Raw genomic sequence first — 14,362 nt, 5'->3', positions numbered from 1 at the left:
CTAAAAAAAAAAGCCAAAACAAACAAAACAACATTAATTCTCGCTCCAGAAGGTCTACTGAGAGCAGCCCAGTAAGCTTTGGTACTCTTCTGCTTCCAAAAATCTCTTCATGTTTATTCCCAGTCCATGCATACCGCTGGTCTGAGGCCACATCTACCGTTACTTTCTTCTCTTACAAAAGCAGAATACAGTGCCATAGCTATCTTTTAATGAGCAGACTGGTGTTCTTCATCCACTACTGGAAACCAAGAACAGAGGCACTGCAGTAAAGCAGAAGGCAAACCATCTACAAGACAGCTCAGAAAGTAAAGCAGAAGGTGGTGATGGCCATGAAGAGTGTCCATAGATCTAGTGACTGGTGAGATTGCTCTGAGGGTTGAGGGGCATTGAAGAAATTTTGGAAGTCAGGAGAACCCAGAAGACTCCATGATCCAGTGACAATGGGACTATCAGACATATTTGGAAGTAGAAAGGCACAGTGGAGTAGAAGAGGTATAAGTAAAACAGGATATAAGGAAAAAGTGATGAGTGAAGAAAATTTAATCTACAAGAACAGATCAAATTATAAGGTATACAGTACAATATCATAAGGAAAATTGTACAGAATCAGAGAATCATTCAGGTTTGAAAGGACCTTGGTAGGTCTCCAGTCAAACGTTTGTTCAGAACAGACAAGCTGCTCAGCGCTTTAGCCAGTCAAGTCTTACAAACATCCATGGATGAAGACTGCACAACCTCTCTTGGCAATCCTTCCAATACTTGACTGCTCCATGCTGAAAAAGTTTTCTCTTGAATCCAGTCAGAAACCTTCTTGCTTCAATTTATGACTGTTGTGTCTGGTCCTCCCACCGTGTAGCACTGTGCGGAGCCTGACTCCATCTTCTCAATAACCTCCTCTCAAGTACTAGCAGGCAGCTATCAGGTCCCTGTGAAGTCACCTCTTCTCCGTGCTGAGCAAGCCCCATTCCCTCGGCCTCTGTTCACAGGGCAAGTGCTCCAGTGCCCTGATCATCTTGGTGGCTCTCTGCTGAACTCACTCCAATTTACCAATGTCTTCCTCATGCTGGGGCATGGAGGACACCACTGGATGTGGCATTGCAGATGCAGTCTAATGACTGCTGAATAGAGGTGGACGATCACCTCCCTCGATCTACTGGCCGTGCTTCTATCAACAGATGTATATGCAATCCTACATTCCTTTCCCAAATATTACCTACCTGCTATATTCCTGTTCAACACTGTTTCCTAGCCTCTAACCCTCCACTCAGCTACTGCTTTGCTTATTGTTCCAGGAAACCTGAGCACCATAGTCATAAGTCAGTGCACTTCGTGCCCTGAGACAGGGGAGAAACTGTTTTCTCCTCCAAGTTTTATGTGCATACAGTGAACAGAAATTGTAAGCATTTTTTTAAATTACTATGCTTTCTATTTTCAAGTAAGCCCGGTACTAGGCGTGAAAATCTTGAGGCAACCCAGAGAACTATCTGTTGAAAACCAAATGACAGCTTGGCCTGCTACCCAGAAACATCCATCACGCAGCTCTTTTCTGTTGGGATTTGTGTTGAATGACGTCTTCTGCAGGTTAACAATTAGTTTTTTAGCATAAGAGTCCTGTGTCATCGTTGTCATCTCCCCAGGAGAGAGAAACAGGCTGAGTGATTTTTAGATTATATGCTCTGATAAGACACAGGCCCCTGACTCCCTGTGTGCTTGTGCCATGCAGGCCACCTGCTCTATGGAGCTGCCACCGGGGACACCCTCAAAAAGGTTTAATAATAATGTTCTCTCTAGAGATGTAACTCAGAGCATGCTCTGAATTTACATTCTATATCACTGACTAAAATCTTGTATACAAAATCCTATCAATAGATAGGATCTAAGACCAGTCACTAAAAAAAGACTAATACATTATATTGTAGAAATGTTATTTCCTATTAAACAAGAATCTGTCAGGTCTGTAGTCATAAAAACCGTAAATGAACACAGGAATTGGCAGAGCAGGGCAGATCAGTGATCTACCCAGTCAGGAGTCCTGTCTGACTGCACCCAATACCAGAAACACCACAGAAAAAAAAAAGGCAAGGAACCTCATTATGAAGACATATGGAATAATAATCTCTGAAAGATTCCTCCTCTTCCTAAGTGCTTGTTTTATATCATGAAGCAGTTGATATTTCCTAATTCATTTTATATTTTATTCTGCTATAACTAGAAATGTTCTCATCATCCATTTAATTGCCTGATTCCTTTTCAATAGCTGCTAAGTACTTGGTCTAAAAAAAAAAAAAAAATCCCAGTGTGGCAGAAAGTTCCACATCCAATTATTCATTGTGTAAAAAGCATTCCTTTTTGCTACTTTTAATCTGACTGGTTTCCATTACTTTTTTCTGAATTCCCCCCCTCTTATTCTTTAAAGGATTGGGAGTCAATAGGAATTTTCAATTTATCTTCTCAATTATAGAGCTGTAAAATAACAACTGCGCTACCTTTCAAAATCAGAGAGATCCACTTTTTTTCACATTCTCATGAAGAAATCTAGAGAGCTGCTTATAAATCAAGATAAGTGAATGGTGTATTTCACACTATCTTGAAATTATTCCTACCAAAAGACTGCCTAAAGTGACAGAGTATCTGAAGCTACAAAAGAGGGAATGAGACTTACTTCCTTTCTGGGAAAAGATTATGAAACCTTATGCAGAAATATGGGTTGTGAAGCACAAACAATTATTAAAGTCAAGCAGAAGAGGTGAGAAACAGAACAATAATTTGCTGTGTCTTGGAGCTCCACTCAAGCCTGAAGACATACAGGGGTAGAGCAATCCACTCTGCTTCACCATGCTGAGGACTGTGCTTCCACCTGGCTGTTTGGACCATCCCAGGAGCTCAGGAGGCTTGAGGGGTACATGCAAAACATGGTTAAATGCTGCCACATTCACCAACTGCACACAAACTCAAATTACTTTGTGTAACTAAATTCTCTGGCAAGTTCAGATAGATTTGTCATGAAAACTCTGCCAAACAGCAAGTTTTTAGTTCAGAAACATCAAAATACTATTAAAAAACCCAACACACAGAATATCAGAACAACTTAGCATAACTATTCTTATCAGTCCAAGTATAAAGAGCTCTCAAGTGAAGTTGGCCCAAGTACAGATCCCTGTGTCACCACCTTCTATCCAACTCAACTTATGACAATTATTTTGAAACCTACGCTTTACAAACCTACCAAAGTGACAAACCTTTGTTAAGGAAAAAAACTACATCAGTGTAGTTTAACTTAAACTTTGTGATTACAAATGCATATGAAGATCATACTTAATTTCTTAACTTTTTCAGACTTACCTAACCAGAAGTAACAACAAATTACAATTACTTTACAACTTCTTGAAAAAAAGATTTTACTATTTACGTACATGACACAAAACATTTAAAGATATTATGGCCCTTCAGGCAGCCTGCAATTTATACAGAAAGTGAAGGTCCAGAGAACAAATTTTACTCCACTCTCTCCCTGCTATTTTAGAACAGAAGAAAAAGCAACAGTGTGACTAATTGTTGCCACATTTGAACATCAAGTATGTCCTCTTCTGTTTCCAATAATAGTTTTGAACAATATTATTTTGGTGTCAGAAAGCATTACCTCAAATACAACAACAGTTGTGTTACTTATAGGTAAAGTTTTCTTTGATAGATACAATTATTGGTCTAGAATGACAGCATGCCCCAGCAGACAGCACGTTAGCCTGCAAATGGAAACCTGGTTTCTATTCCTGATGCAGTCACTCCTGCTATGTGACTTCTCCATCCATCCTTCAGGTTCCCCCACCCATGAATTGGTATATATCTTTCTCTGTCAAGTTCCAAGACTGAGGGAATAGAATTATTATGAAACAAGGAAATCTCATTTTAATCTCATTAATAGTGTTTTAGATCCATGTCAACTAAACTAAGGTTCCAGACTGAGGTGTCTAAGTTGAGATCCTCATATAAATCTACAGAAAGATACAAATGCCTCCAAAACAGCAGTTCAGCTTATTTAAGATCTGTCTGCATGTACAAATTTCTGATTTGGAGAGTCCAGGTAGGTGTCAAAAGGTAACAGCTGCAGACACTGGTCCCAAATGTCAGGCATATCTTTCTGTGGCATTTCCTAGAATTGCTTTCTTAAGCAGTTGGTCAAAAGAGCCTTGAACACTGCTGTAGTGTTTTTATGCCATCAAAGCCCTTCAAGGAATACTCCACAAAGTTTATTCCATACATATCTGCTGTTAGGATATGTAATGCCAAAGTAGAGGAAGCCAACATGTTCAACAAAGTGTCAAAAAGAGAGGAAAACAGCCAGGATGCTAACTTGACAAATACCTTTAAATAAATACAGCTAGCTAGCAATGCTGATGTACATCTTGAATAGTTATTTTGATGCCTGAAAATTCTTGTTGATCAAGTACCCACTCTGCTACATGGTGTACAAACACAGGACAAGTTATTTCTGCCCTAAGGAGCTGAGAAGAGACACTATATAAATACAGACAATAGAGGCACACAGTTAAATGAGACAACAGTGAAAAGTATCACACTCACAACACATCATCTTAACAGTTATCAAGATTTCTATACATACTGTACAGCAGGTGGAAAGAGGATGAGCTAGCTCCCTGGACGTTTACAGAGCATGCCTCCAAAGTGTGCAGGGAAACCGGTTTCTTAGAAAACACAGCAATGGCTCATAGTAATTTGCATTCTTGACAGACTGGAAGTGCCTGTTGTCTTTCTGTTACTGGGTGCAGTGTATTAGATAAAGCACCCAAAAAACCCATGAAGAGAAAGAAAAGTGGTTTGATACAATTCTGAAGTGTGTGGAGAAATGCATGGAGATCTTGATCACAGCCAAAATGATGAGCTCATCTTTGTGAGTGGAATAAGATTTGTTAAGATCAGAGTAAAAGATTCTGGAAAAGGTGTAATATTATAAGAACTTGGATAAGAGCTGTGTGGATATATAGGAAAGGTTTTATTCCACAGGTGTTATATAGAAAAATGGAAGAAGATTTAGATTATAGCTTGGATGCCTGGACTTACTGGAGAGTCAAACATTATACTGGGTGAGAAGGCTAAATGAGGGACAGAACAGCAGCAGCGTTCAGTCATCAAAAGAGGGATCACAGACAATTTGTTTGGAATAGGAGGAGGAGAGAGTAAAAAGCTCCAGTTTCCACATCTGCTCAGGTATAAAGGAAATGAAGGGTCTGGTAGAAGGCATTTTTAATCCCATAGGTTCTAGAAAGGTAGCAATGTTCATTAGCTCCCAATGTGGTCTAAATACTCTGAAATGGGTATGTTGCTAACTTACAGTCACAATATGGAACAATATATAAACAATATGAGGTAAACAAAGCCATGCTACCTAGTTCTGATGTGGGCATTCACGCTAACTCCACATGATAGTTGTGTTTCATGTACATAAATTTTATCATTTCTTTCAAATTATTTGGCTGCTCAGGAGTAATAAAACACTACCTTGCATGAGTACAGTAATGCTTATACAGAAATGATATTAAACAGCATATTTACTGAAAAGAAAGAATAAAGATAAAAGAATATAGAAAAGACAGGAAATAAAGATAAAGTACTACAGAACTGACATTCTCTTCATGCATTGTAAAGATTTTTCACTTCTCAGCTTCACTGCCACAGCCAGTTACCATTTGAATCATTACACTACATTTACATCCCACTGTCCTCATGATTTAATTAGAAGCTAAGTGATACCCACTCTAAGTATCATCAACATCCACAATCTCTTCTCCTCCCAGCGACCCACATGCAAAGAGCCTACAAACTCCTACTGTCACAAGCCTAAGAAAAGCCCTTCACTGGGACAGATGCTGCCACTGCCTTGAAGGACTTGTGCCCTCTCTGGGAATTCAGCAGCAGGTCTGAGCTAGTGAGTGCAGCAGGACTACTCAAAAGGATGAGTGCTTAACATTGCCTTTAGTGCTGAGCTTATTGAAAGATCACTGCTTATTTGCCCACATGACACAAAGACCAAGATGACTGGCATACAAGCAGATGGACAGAAAAACAATGGAAGTCAGGAAAGAGAAGACTACTAATAGGGCTTGCCCAAATGCTAAATGTTTAAAGGAATACTTCAAAATCCTGAAGATGGATTTTGTTGCAGGGTACAGCACACCAGCCTTAAATTCCTTTCTCATTAATCCATGGATGTGTTAGCTTTTGTTTTACCCACTAGGCAGGGGGCACTCAAAATCCTCATTAGGAAGTGATCTGCAGCTATGCACCAGAGAAAAAGGAAGAGTACAGCCTGTAGGATTTCAGATTTCAGTTAAGGCACTGCTTAGCAAGAAGAGAGAGCAGCAGGTACATTTTCAATGCCATCTGCTGGATAAGACAGACAACTCTAATAAAGGTTAGAAACCACTGTTTTCCATCTATCATCATCAACACATATCAACAGTTCCCTCCGTACCACCTGAACAGAGATCAAAATTGAAGTTGTCTTAATAAGCAGTTCTTATTCCCCATACTCTGTCAATGCATCCAAGAAAGCAAATAAGCCAACAGTTACGAAAACATTCGTATGTGTAAAAATGACTGCATGTTACTCCTGCTGAGAATTCAGGGGGTTCTGACAGTGGAAAATATCTTAAATTAGATTTGATGAGAAGAGCCTGATGCCTAGGTTGCAAAACATATTTCTGCACTGGGCCCATCTCATCTCCCATCCTAGAACGGCTAATACTTCTTTCTGAAGACAGCAATGAAAAAGTCACAAGACAGGAAGGTTTTTTCCTCTTGCCTGAAGAGTATTTTTCCCATTGGAAAGACCAACAACTGGCAGTGTTCACTCAGCTAAAGGAGTAGAAACAGACTTGTGTGTCACAATAAAATGGAACAGACCACTATTTTGAAGAGACAGATAACTTCTATTGCTAAGGAAGTCCAACACAGAAAATATCCTAGAATTTGAGGACAGGTATTTATTAATACAGAGTGAATAAGAGGTCGGCTTAATCTTGAAGATGAGGAACAACTTTCCAACTTTTGTGAATTATATCTTATATTCTGGTTGTTCAAATTGCAAAGCTTCATTAAATGTGTCTCAGCTGTTTTCAGAAACCACTGATACTACAGACATCTATAATTTCTCATAAAGGACATCTGGACACATTCCTCTTGTGATACTGTAACCAAAGAACTTATTGAGACTCTGGTGGAAAGACCCTCTTGGTCTACCATGCCATTTAGACAGCCTGTTGGATCACCTGGATTCAGTAAAAAAGAGGGACAGACATGAAATGGGTCTGGCATGAGGTTGATATAATTCATATAAGAGATGCAGCAACAGACTGCACTGCCAGGTCCTCAAATACGAAAATCATACTTGCTGACGTGAAAAAACAACAATTGTTAATAAACAGATATTCTGCTTTTCAACACTCCATATGGCAGTCTGATGGATTAAACACCAGCAGAGTGTTGATCACTCTAAAAGCTCATATTGAGATGATCTGGAAAATCTGTCTATCTACAATTTATGAATTCTGGTTAATTTAATTAAAATGCTGCATCACTAAGTGCCTTAATATGTGGAAAGCCATAAGCTTGTGAGGTTCCTGGTACATGCCTGCTTTCAGAAGAAGCTACAGAACAAACTAGCAAGAGTCTCCTTTTTAATTCAGGATACACTAAGGAAGACTCCTGAGCTACAAAATCAGTCTAAGTTTACATGCAGGGAGAAGAGAGCACAAAAATCTCCAAAATAGGCAGAGTGACAGGTGATACAGTAAGGCTAAGGATGCCAGTAGCATGAGAGAAACAAGGACATGGGCTGTCAAGGTACTGGTGACTTCTTTGAAAGGGGTCAGCCAAGGTTAAAGGAAACTAGATGGGTTATAAATAGTTAGCAGACTGAGAAATGGAGAGAGAGGGGTGGGGTTCAGGAGAGGAACTGTCCCCTTGCAAGAGGACAAAAGCCAGAAAGTCCTAAGAGAGAAGGAGCCCGTGATCAACATCTTTGGCCAAAGGTAAACCCAATGCTGTAATCTACCTTTACCAAGGGAGGCTTGAGATCTGGCTTCTTCTTAAATTGAGACAGGCTACAGCACATACACAATCAATTACTGCAATTGAGCTAAGGGGTGGTACCTGTTCATTTTCAATTTAGTGCCAACACCATGAAAGAGAATCCTTGAGGCTGAGCCAGCTTAGAAAATGTTTTCCTTGCTAGAAGCATGGCTGGATGAAAGAATACAGATATTCCCAACCCAAAAACCCTCTGACAAAAGACAAGTGAGTAAAATCCTGGGATGTGGAAGCAGATGATAGTTTGGGAAACAGATGGAAAACCCTTTCCATGTCTGCAGCAGCTCCGAGTTAAAGGAAGCCAAAGCATTCCCAGTACGCTCATTACTGTCTCTGGAATGGACCCATGTATATTAATACTTTTCTTACACTTAATAATAGCTACTTTTGTTCTTCCTAAACCAAAGATGATGGTGCTGGGTTCAATTCTTAGCAGCTGAAGCTGAGGATGCAGCATCAAGGGTTTTCCAGGCATGACTGCTAAAATTTGAGGAGTCTGAAAAGAGGAAAGTGGTGTTATCAGGAAGATGTCATGGAAGAATAGACGGATCTCCCCATGTTACTACTGTCTCAGTCCACTATAATTCAGCAAAGCATAAATCCTTTTTTTTCTCTTTGCATTCTCAAAACTATCTAGAGTAAAGAGAAAAATTTCTAGAAGGAAGGAGCGGCAATTTTCCCCAGGAACACATTAGTTTAGGTTCATTTCTTGTTAAGAAATGTTAAACAGAAACAATTTTGGATTTTGTTCTGCAGAATGATCATCTTATTTGGAAAAAGAGGAGCAGCCTCTCTGGTACGGCAATTGGTCCCCTACTTGTACAGGCAGATGAAGTTCTGCCTGCAAAACCCAGGAGGATCTGCTGACTTTCTGCAACAGACGATAGGGCATGCAAAGTTGTGAAGAAGGCCTAATCACATTCTACATCTAGCACAGTATTATAAAGGAAGACTGTCACCCATTAAAGGCCACTTCAGCTGTGTTTCTACAATTCATTGCATGACGAGAAAGAACACTGACATTTTACAATGCACACCCCATGCTAATCTTTCCCATAATGGTAGAACTCAGAAAAAAAACTGATCTGGAGTAAATAAAAAACAAAGCCATGTGCTTAAAACCCATTTTAAAAAAGCCCAATCACATTTACATTTCACTCTCCAATATCACTTCTGTGCTTCCTCTAGACTATTTCCAACTACTTTTCAGGACATGTGACTGAGCATGCTGGAGCCAAAGTTAATTATTTCCATATTCAAATACAAGACTGCTGATCTTCTATACTATTACAAGCATAAGAGCCAAGAAAAAGTGCCTAAGACAGAAAGCAAGGTGGGAAAAAAAACCTTCCTTCCCCTAAGTCTTCTCTGCTTCAGAGAGACCAAGCAGGGTGGTTTGAAAACAAGAGCAAGTGATATAACCAAACAAAAGCAGATCTGAAAGGTGAGCAAACCCCACAAGCCACACAGTCATTATTACTGTGTCGACAGCACACTTGTTAAAAATGTATATTTTAATTTTCTGTATTGCTAAAGGTCCCAATTTGCCCAGGGATCTAGCTAAGCTGCCATTTTCTACCACGACAGAGTCTAATCTTTATTTAATGGATTTAGCATCTATCTTCACTAGAGTGGTCTCTAAGGGAAAGGGGAGGGGAGTATGAAGGGGCATGAAGAGATGATCAGAGGCCCCCTCTCCTTCATCCATCCGGCGCTCATGTTTGTGTTCAAAATTCAATTACCTCCTTATTGATACTTCACAGAGATATTTAAGCTGCAAACATGAAGCCCTGATTTCCCAGGGGGCCATGCCCCTCTCTATTTCACTGCTCTTCTTCCCCCAGGGTGAATTCCTGAGGCGTCCATATTAATAGGTAATCAGTCACAATTCATTTATTAAACAGCTAGCAAGGTTTATCAGCCTGCCCTGATTAGCCGGAAGAAGCCACTGAATTCCTAATTTATTTATGGAAATGTAAGTGTCTTTTTGAATTCCATTCATGAAAGACAGGGGTGCCGTGGGTCTGGCACACTGAATTCTAACAGGGAAGCAGCAGGCAACCCGGAGACCAGGGACTTTGCAACTTCAGCCTGGGAAATGCACTATGGTAACCCCAGCGTGATCAACAGATTTAGGGCCAGAACCTCACACAAGCATTCACAAGCCAGCTCTTCAGAGAGTAGGCATTGCCACCCATTGCAACTAGAGAATTACCATTCTGATGGCTCAGGGTGTGGACTGGTTGAACAAAGTTCCCTAAACAGAGCAGGTGATGTGGTGAAACTGGCTCAAAATAATAAAAAAAAAAAGAAGCATTTTTAAAAGTTCCAGTAAAACATTCAGTATAGTGCTGAAAACAACTGCCAGGTAACACTAATATAAGCACTTACATATAAAGCTTTTTGAAAACTGCAGACTGTTACAACCTTCAAATTATTTTTGCTATAATAATTTCAACTGGACTGGTTTTAAAATGCAACAAACACTGCCACTGTACTTGCAAACTAAGACACAGAAGCTCAGTGATGCTGCTGGATTACCAGAAAGTGAAAATGGCTAACAACAACAAAAAAGTCACTTCTCTATTGTTTTAAACAGAGAAATGGAGAACTCGGTAAAAAGCAGACCCTGAAATGAGAAGACTTATACATGCACTTAATACATCTTAAGGCAATTAGGATACAGCTTCAGATAACATAAAGCTTATATACAGGCCTCTGAAGGTTCAAGGCCACCACTGGTAAAAAACACTTTCTTTTTATCACTTTCAGCTGTGTAGTGATCTCTGAAACTCATATTCACCTGAATTTTACCCACCACAGTTACTTAACCATAAAACAACTAGGAATGGAAGACTATAGAAAATGTTTATTTCCTTTTTCTTCTACATACAAATTTGTGCCAAGTAACTTTCACTGTATCCCCCTCTGCGTTTAAGGACTTTTCTGAACAGCTCAACTGGGAAGTAAACATAGGGATTGTATTTTTAAATCCCCTGAACAAGGACAATGTTCCTCAGGCAGATGCAATAGAGAAAAGGCTATTTTTAATTCATTTTTTCCTAAATTATTTTCATCTCAAAACTGACAGGGTTTAACAATGTACAGCATTATATGGAATATAGACAGAAGCATGTTTAAACATATTGAGAGCATTTCTGTACACTAATTCTGAGACACTGTTACCAGACATTTTGTTCAGTGACTTCAGTACTCTGATCTGATTATTAACTGACCAGGAAAGTATTCAAAACTAACAAGTCAAAGCATAAATAATGGAGGATGCACATGCCACTCCACAATATTGTATCACCAGAAATTGTTTCAGTTCAATCACAATTACTTGAAAATATATTTCAAATAACAATCCAAAATCCCATGTAGTTTAAAACTGGCTACACCTGTTTGCCCTCTGAATTTACAAGCACAAGCTCAATAGTTGTATACAAGGTTTTAATTTGCTTAAGATCTCATTATGCAAAAATTTCACTAGTGTACTAAAACCGATATAAAATCCCCACTTCAAATAAAGTAGTACAACCCATACCCTTCAATAAAAAAGATATGATTTCCTCTCAAATTACAGTGGTCAGACATGAAAAGATGTAGTACATGCAATAAATACATCCAAAATGCTAGGAGGAATGAGCGTTTGAATTCATCTATGACCAGAACTCATGTGTTGCAGGTGTCTGAAGTCAGGGATGGCAGGGAAACGAATCCTGGAAAAAGCATCTTTTCACTGCCCGAAAAAGTAATCAATAGCTTAATTGTTATTAGTTTGTCTTTTATGCAGACAAGGGTAATTCAGCGTATTTTTCCTACTATGAAAAGTAGCTCCTAGAGGAAGGGAAAAAAACAGAATTTGCAGGGAAGATTTCTCAATACCTTTCCTCCACTGTATAAGGAGGATTTCCACACTGGCACAACCGGCAGACATTATAGGATTTTACAACAGGCCCAAACATCTAATTAAGATGTGCCTCTCAACAGCCAGTTTCTCCAGCCCTCATTGCTTGGGGAACTGCAAATGCTACCAATGAAAATAAAACAACCTGTTCCCTTCCTGAATCTAGCCATACTTCACTTTTTCCCCCTTCAGCAGTAAATTCACAACAGTGATTTCAAGCAAGGGCTTTGCAGAGTACACAAGACAGAACTCACCATGGAGCAGGTAAAGTAGGACACTCGCGCATGTTCTTACTGGGGAGCTCACTGAGCATCAAACTCAACACTATTTTTACTCCCTCAACACATAAGCTCCTTATCATACAGAACTGCAGCACCATCCATAACAAACGTCCAACCCATGCTGCCCAAATGTGTTGGAGAATATAAGATGTAATCACGTTGCAGTTATTTTTAGTCTTCACAGATGTTATTTCTAGTCTTCTAGTTTTCATAGATGTTATTTCTAGTTATTTCTAGTCTTCACAGCTTTCGAAACACAACCGAGTGAAAGCAATGCAGCACTGGCTTTCTGAAACCAAAGACAATTGCTCCAGGAGATGCAAACTGTTGTCATTCATGTCAGTAAATGTTTCTTCCTTGGCTATGTTTAAGATACCAGTGTTAGCACTGAAATTATTACACATAATGTATGTTAGCGCATACACCCAATGAAGGGGCTTACCTACCCAACTGCCTTGCATTCTTATCCGCATGTCAACCCCCCCAAATGTCACCAGCTAGCTTCCCAAGCCATTGGCTTCCCTTATGCAATGCACTGTCGGCACAAAACCATGTATATGGAAAAGCAAACCTACAAAACTATAAGAGAATAGAATTTAGTATTACAACAGAGAACACAGCATTATTATCTTTAACTGCTTTATCCTGTCTCATCTAGCCATCCATCTTATACATTTACTTCTAACACTCCCATAACAATGCCCATATACTTCTAAGGTTACTGCAGTAACAAACTGCATGGTTACAATAAAGGCTGGGCTAATTATTTCTTGTCTTTCTTGCATATAGTCATTGCTGCATATAGTCAGTACTGATAACATCATACTTCTAGTGAATTACACAAGGAACTTTGCAAACCGCATACACAAAAATCATTTCCGATGCTACTTAAATGCTGTAACTTAAGTGACAGCCATTTACACGCAGAGCAGAACATCACAGTTCAGAATAAAAATGAGAATCTCTAATTGACACTGGAGAAAATTAGATTCTAATTGCATATGCTGTATTTTGCTGATGACAATGAGGTTAGCATTTGCAAAAAAAGTTTTATGAGTTCTTTATGACCAACAGGTTATTAAGACCTTTGTCTTATAACTCATTGGAAATGTAACATTTCCAACAGCAGAGAGCCCTCTAGAGCTACCACAGGATAACAGTTCAGCAACCCACCAGGAGAAGGGCACCAATGCTGCTTATTGCAACACCTGGGCTCTTCACAGATTCCCCTCCAACTACAGACCAAACCTGATTTTACTTGGTTCAGAACAACAGAGATTAAACCCTAGAGTGAGAAAACAGAAGTCACATTTTAATTTGAAGAAAATGAGAGCTAATATTTGTTGAATTGCTGCTGAACCTAGAAAGCTTTAAAATGTAACAATAGGTTTTGGAGACGTTGTGCAAGGACTTAAAGAGAGACTTGTATTATAAATAACACAAATGTTTCTAAAACATCACCAAATATCTGGAAAGCCAGATTTTACATGACAGTGTATACTGACACCAAAATAATTGGCACTTTGTGCAGTTTAAACAGTATGTGGACATATGCCTCACAGCACAGCAAGCTCTCCAAATGGAAATGCCCTACCAATGTAAAATAATTTCTACACAGAACATATATTCTGCTGAACTTTATTATAATAAAGCTTCACTAGCTTTCACTAAAACAGTGCTCAAAACAACACAGAAGCGAAATCTGCTTAATCGGGTATTAGATGCCTTTTGATTACCTCCACTCTTGTGCTTGTGCTCTAGTAAAAACATCTCCTCAAAATTAAATTACAAACTGAAAACCTCTACTTATGCAGCATGGAGTTTCCTATTCTCATCCTCCCAGTTACAGTAAAAAGTTGTAAGATAAATCACAGGAAAATAATTGAACTATATCCTTTAGCTTTACTGTCAAGACTTAAAACTGTGAAAAGCAGTAAATGCAACTTGATTCACTTCTCATTGTGACCAAAAATTTCTGCAAGAATAAAATTTCTGAAAGAATAAACCCACCCATTTTCTCAGAACCAAAACCCATCAATACATAACATTTTGGGACTGACAAATG

General features: G+C 39.1%; 1 protein-coding gene across 4 annotated transcripts in view; it reads right to left on the bottom strand.

The window, feature by feature from the left end:
- LIN52 (lin-52 DREAM MuvB core complex component) overlaps nt 1-14,362 on the bottom strand; it is a 49,335-nt gene that overhangs the window by 15,267 nt on the left and 19,706 nt on the right. For 2 of the 4 annotated variants that reach the window (XM_072865901.1, XM_072865904.1), the window contains one exon: nt 8-2,891. The exons of the other annotated variants lie outside the window; for them this stretch is intronic. In XM_072865901.1, the coding sequence (XP_072722002.1) occupies nt 2,831-2,891 (61 nt within the window). In that variant the 3' untranslated portion in view covers nt 8-2,830. Of the gene's footprint in view, nt 1-7; nt 2,892-14,362 lie in introns of those variants that run through there. 4 annotated transcript variants of the gene reach the window in all.

Source organism: Ciconia boyciana, chromosome 6 (genome assembly GCF_034638445.1).
Source record: "Ciconia boyciana chromosome 6, ASM3463844v1, whole genome shotgun sequence".
Lineage (NCBI taxonomy): Eukaryota > Metazoa > Chordata > Aves > Ciconiiformes > Ciconiidae > Ciconia > Ciconia boyciana.
The sequence above is the reverse complement of the archived record's forward strand: the minus strand, read 5'-3'. Positions and strand labels throughout refer to the sequence as shown.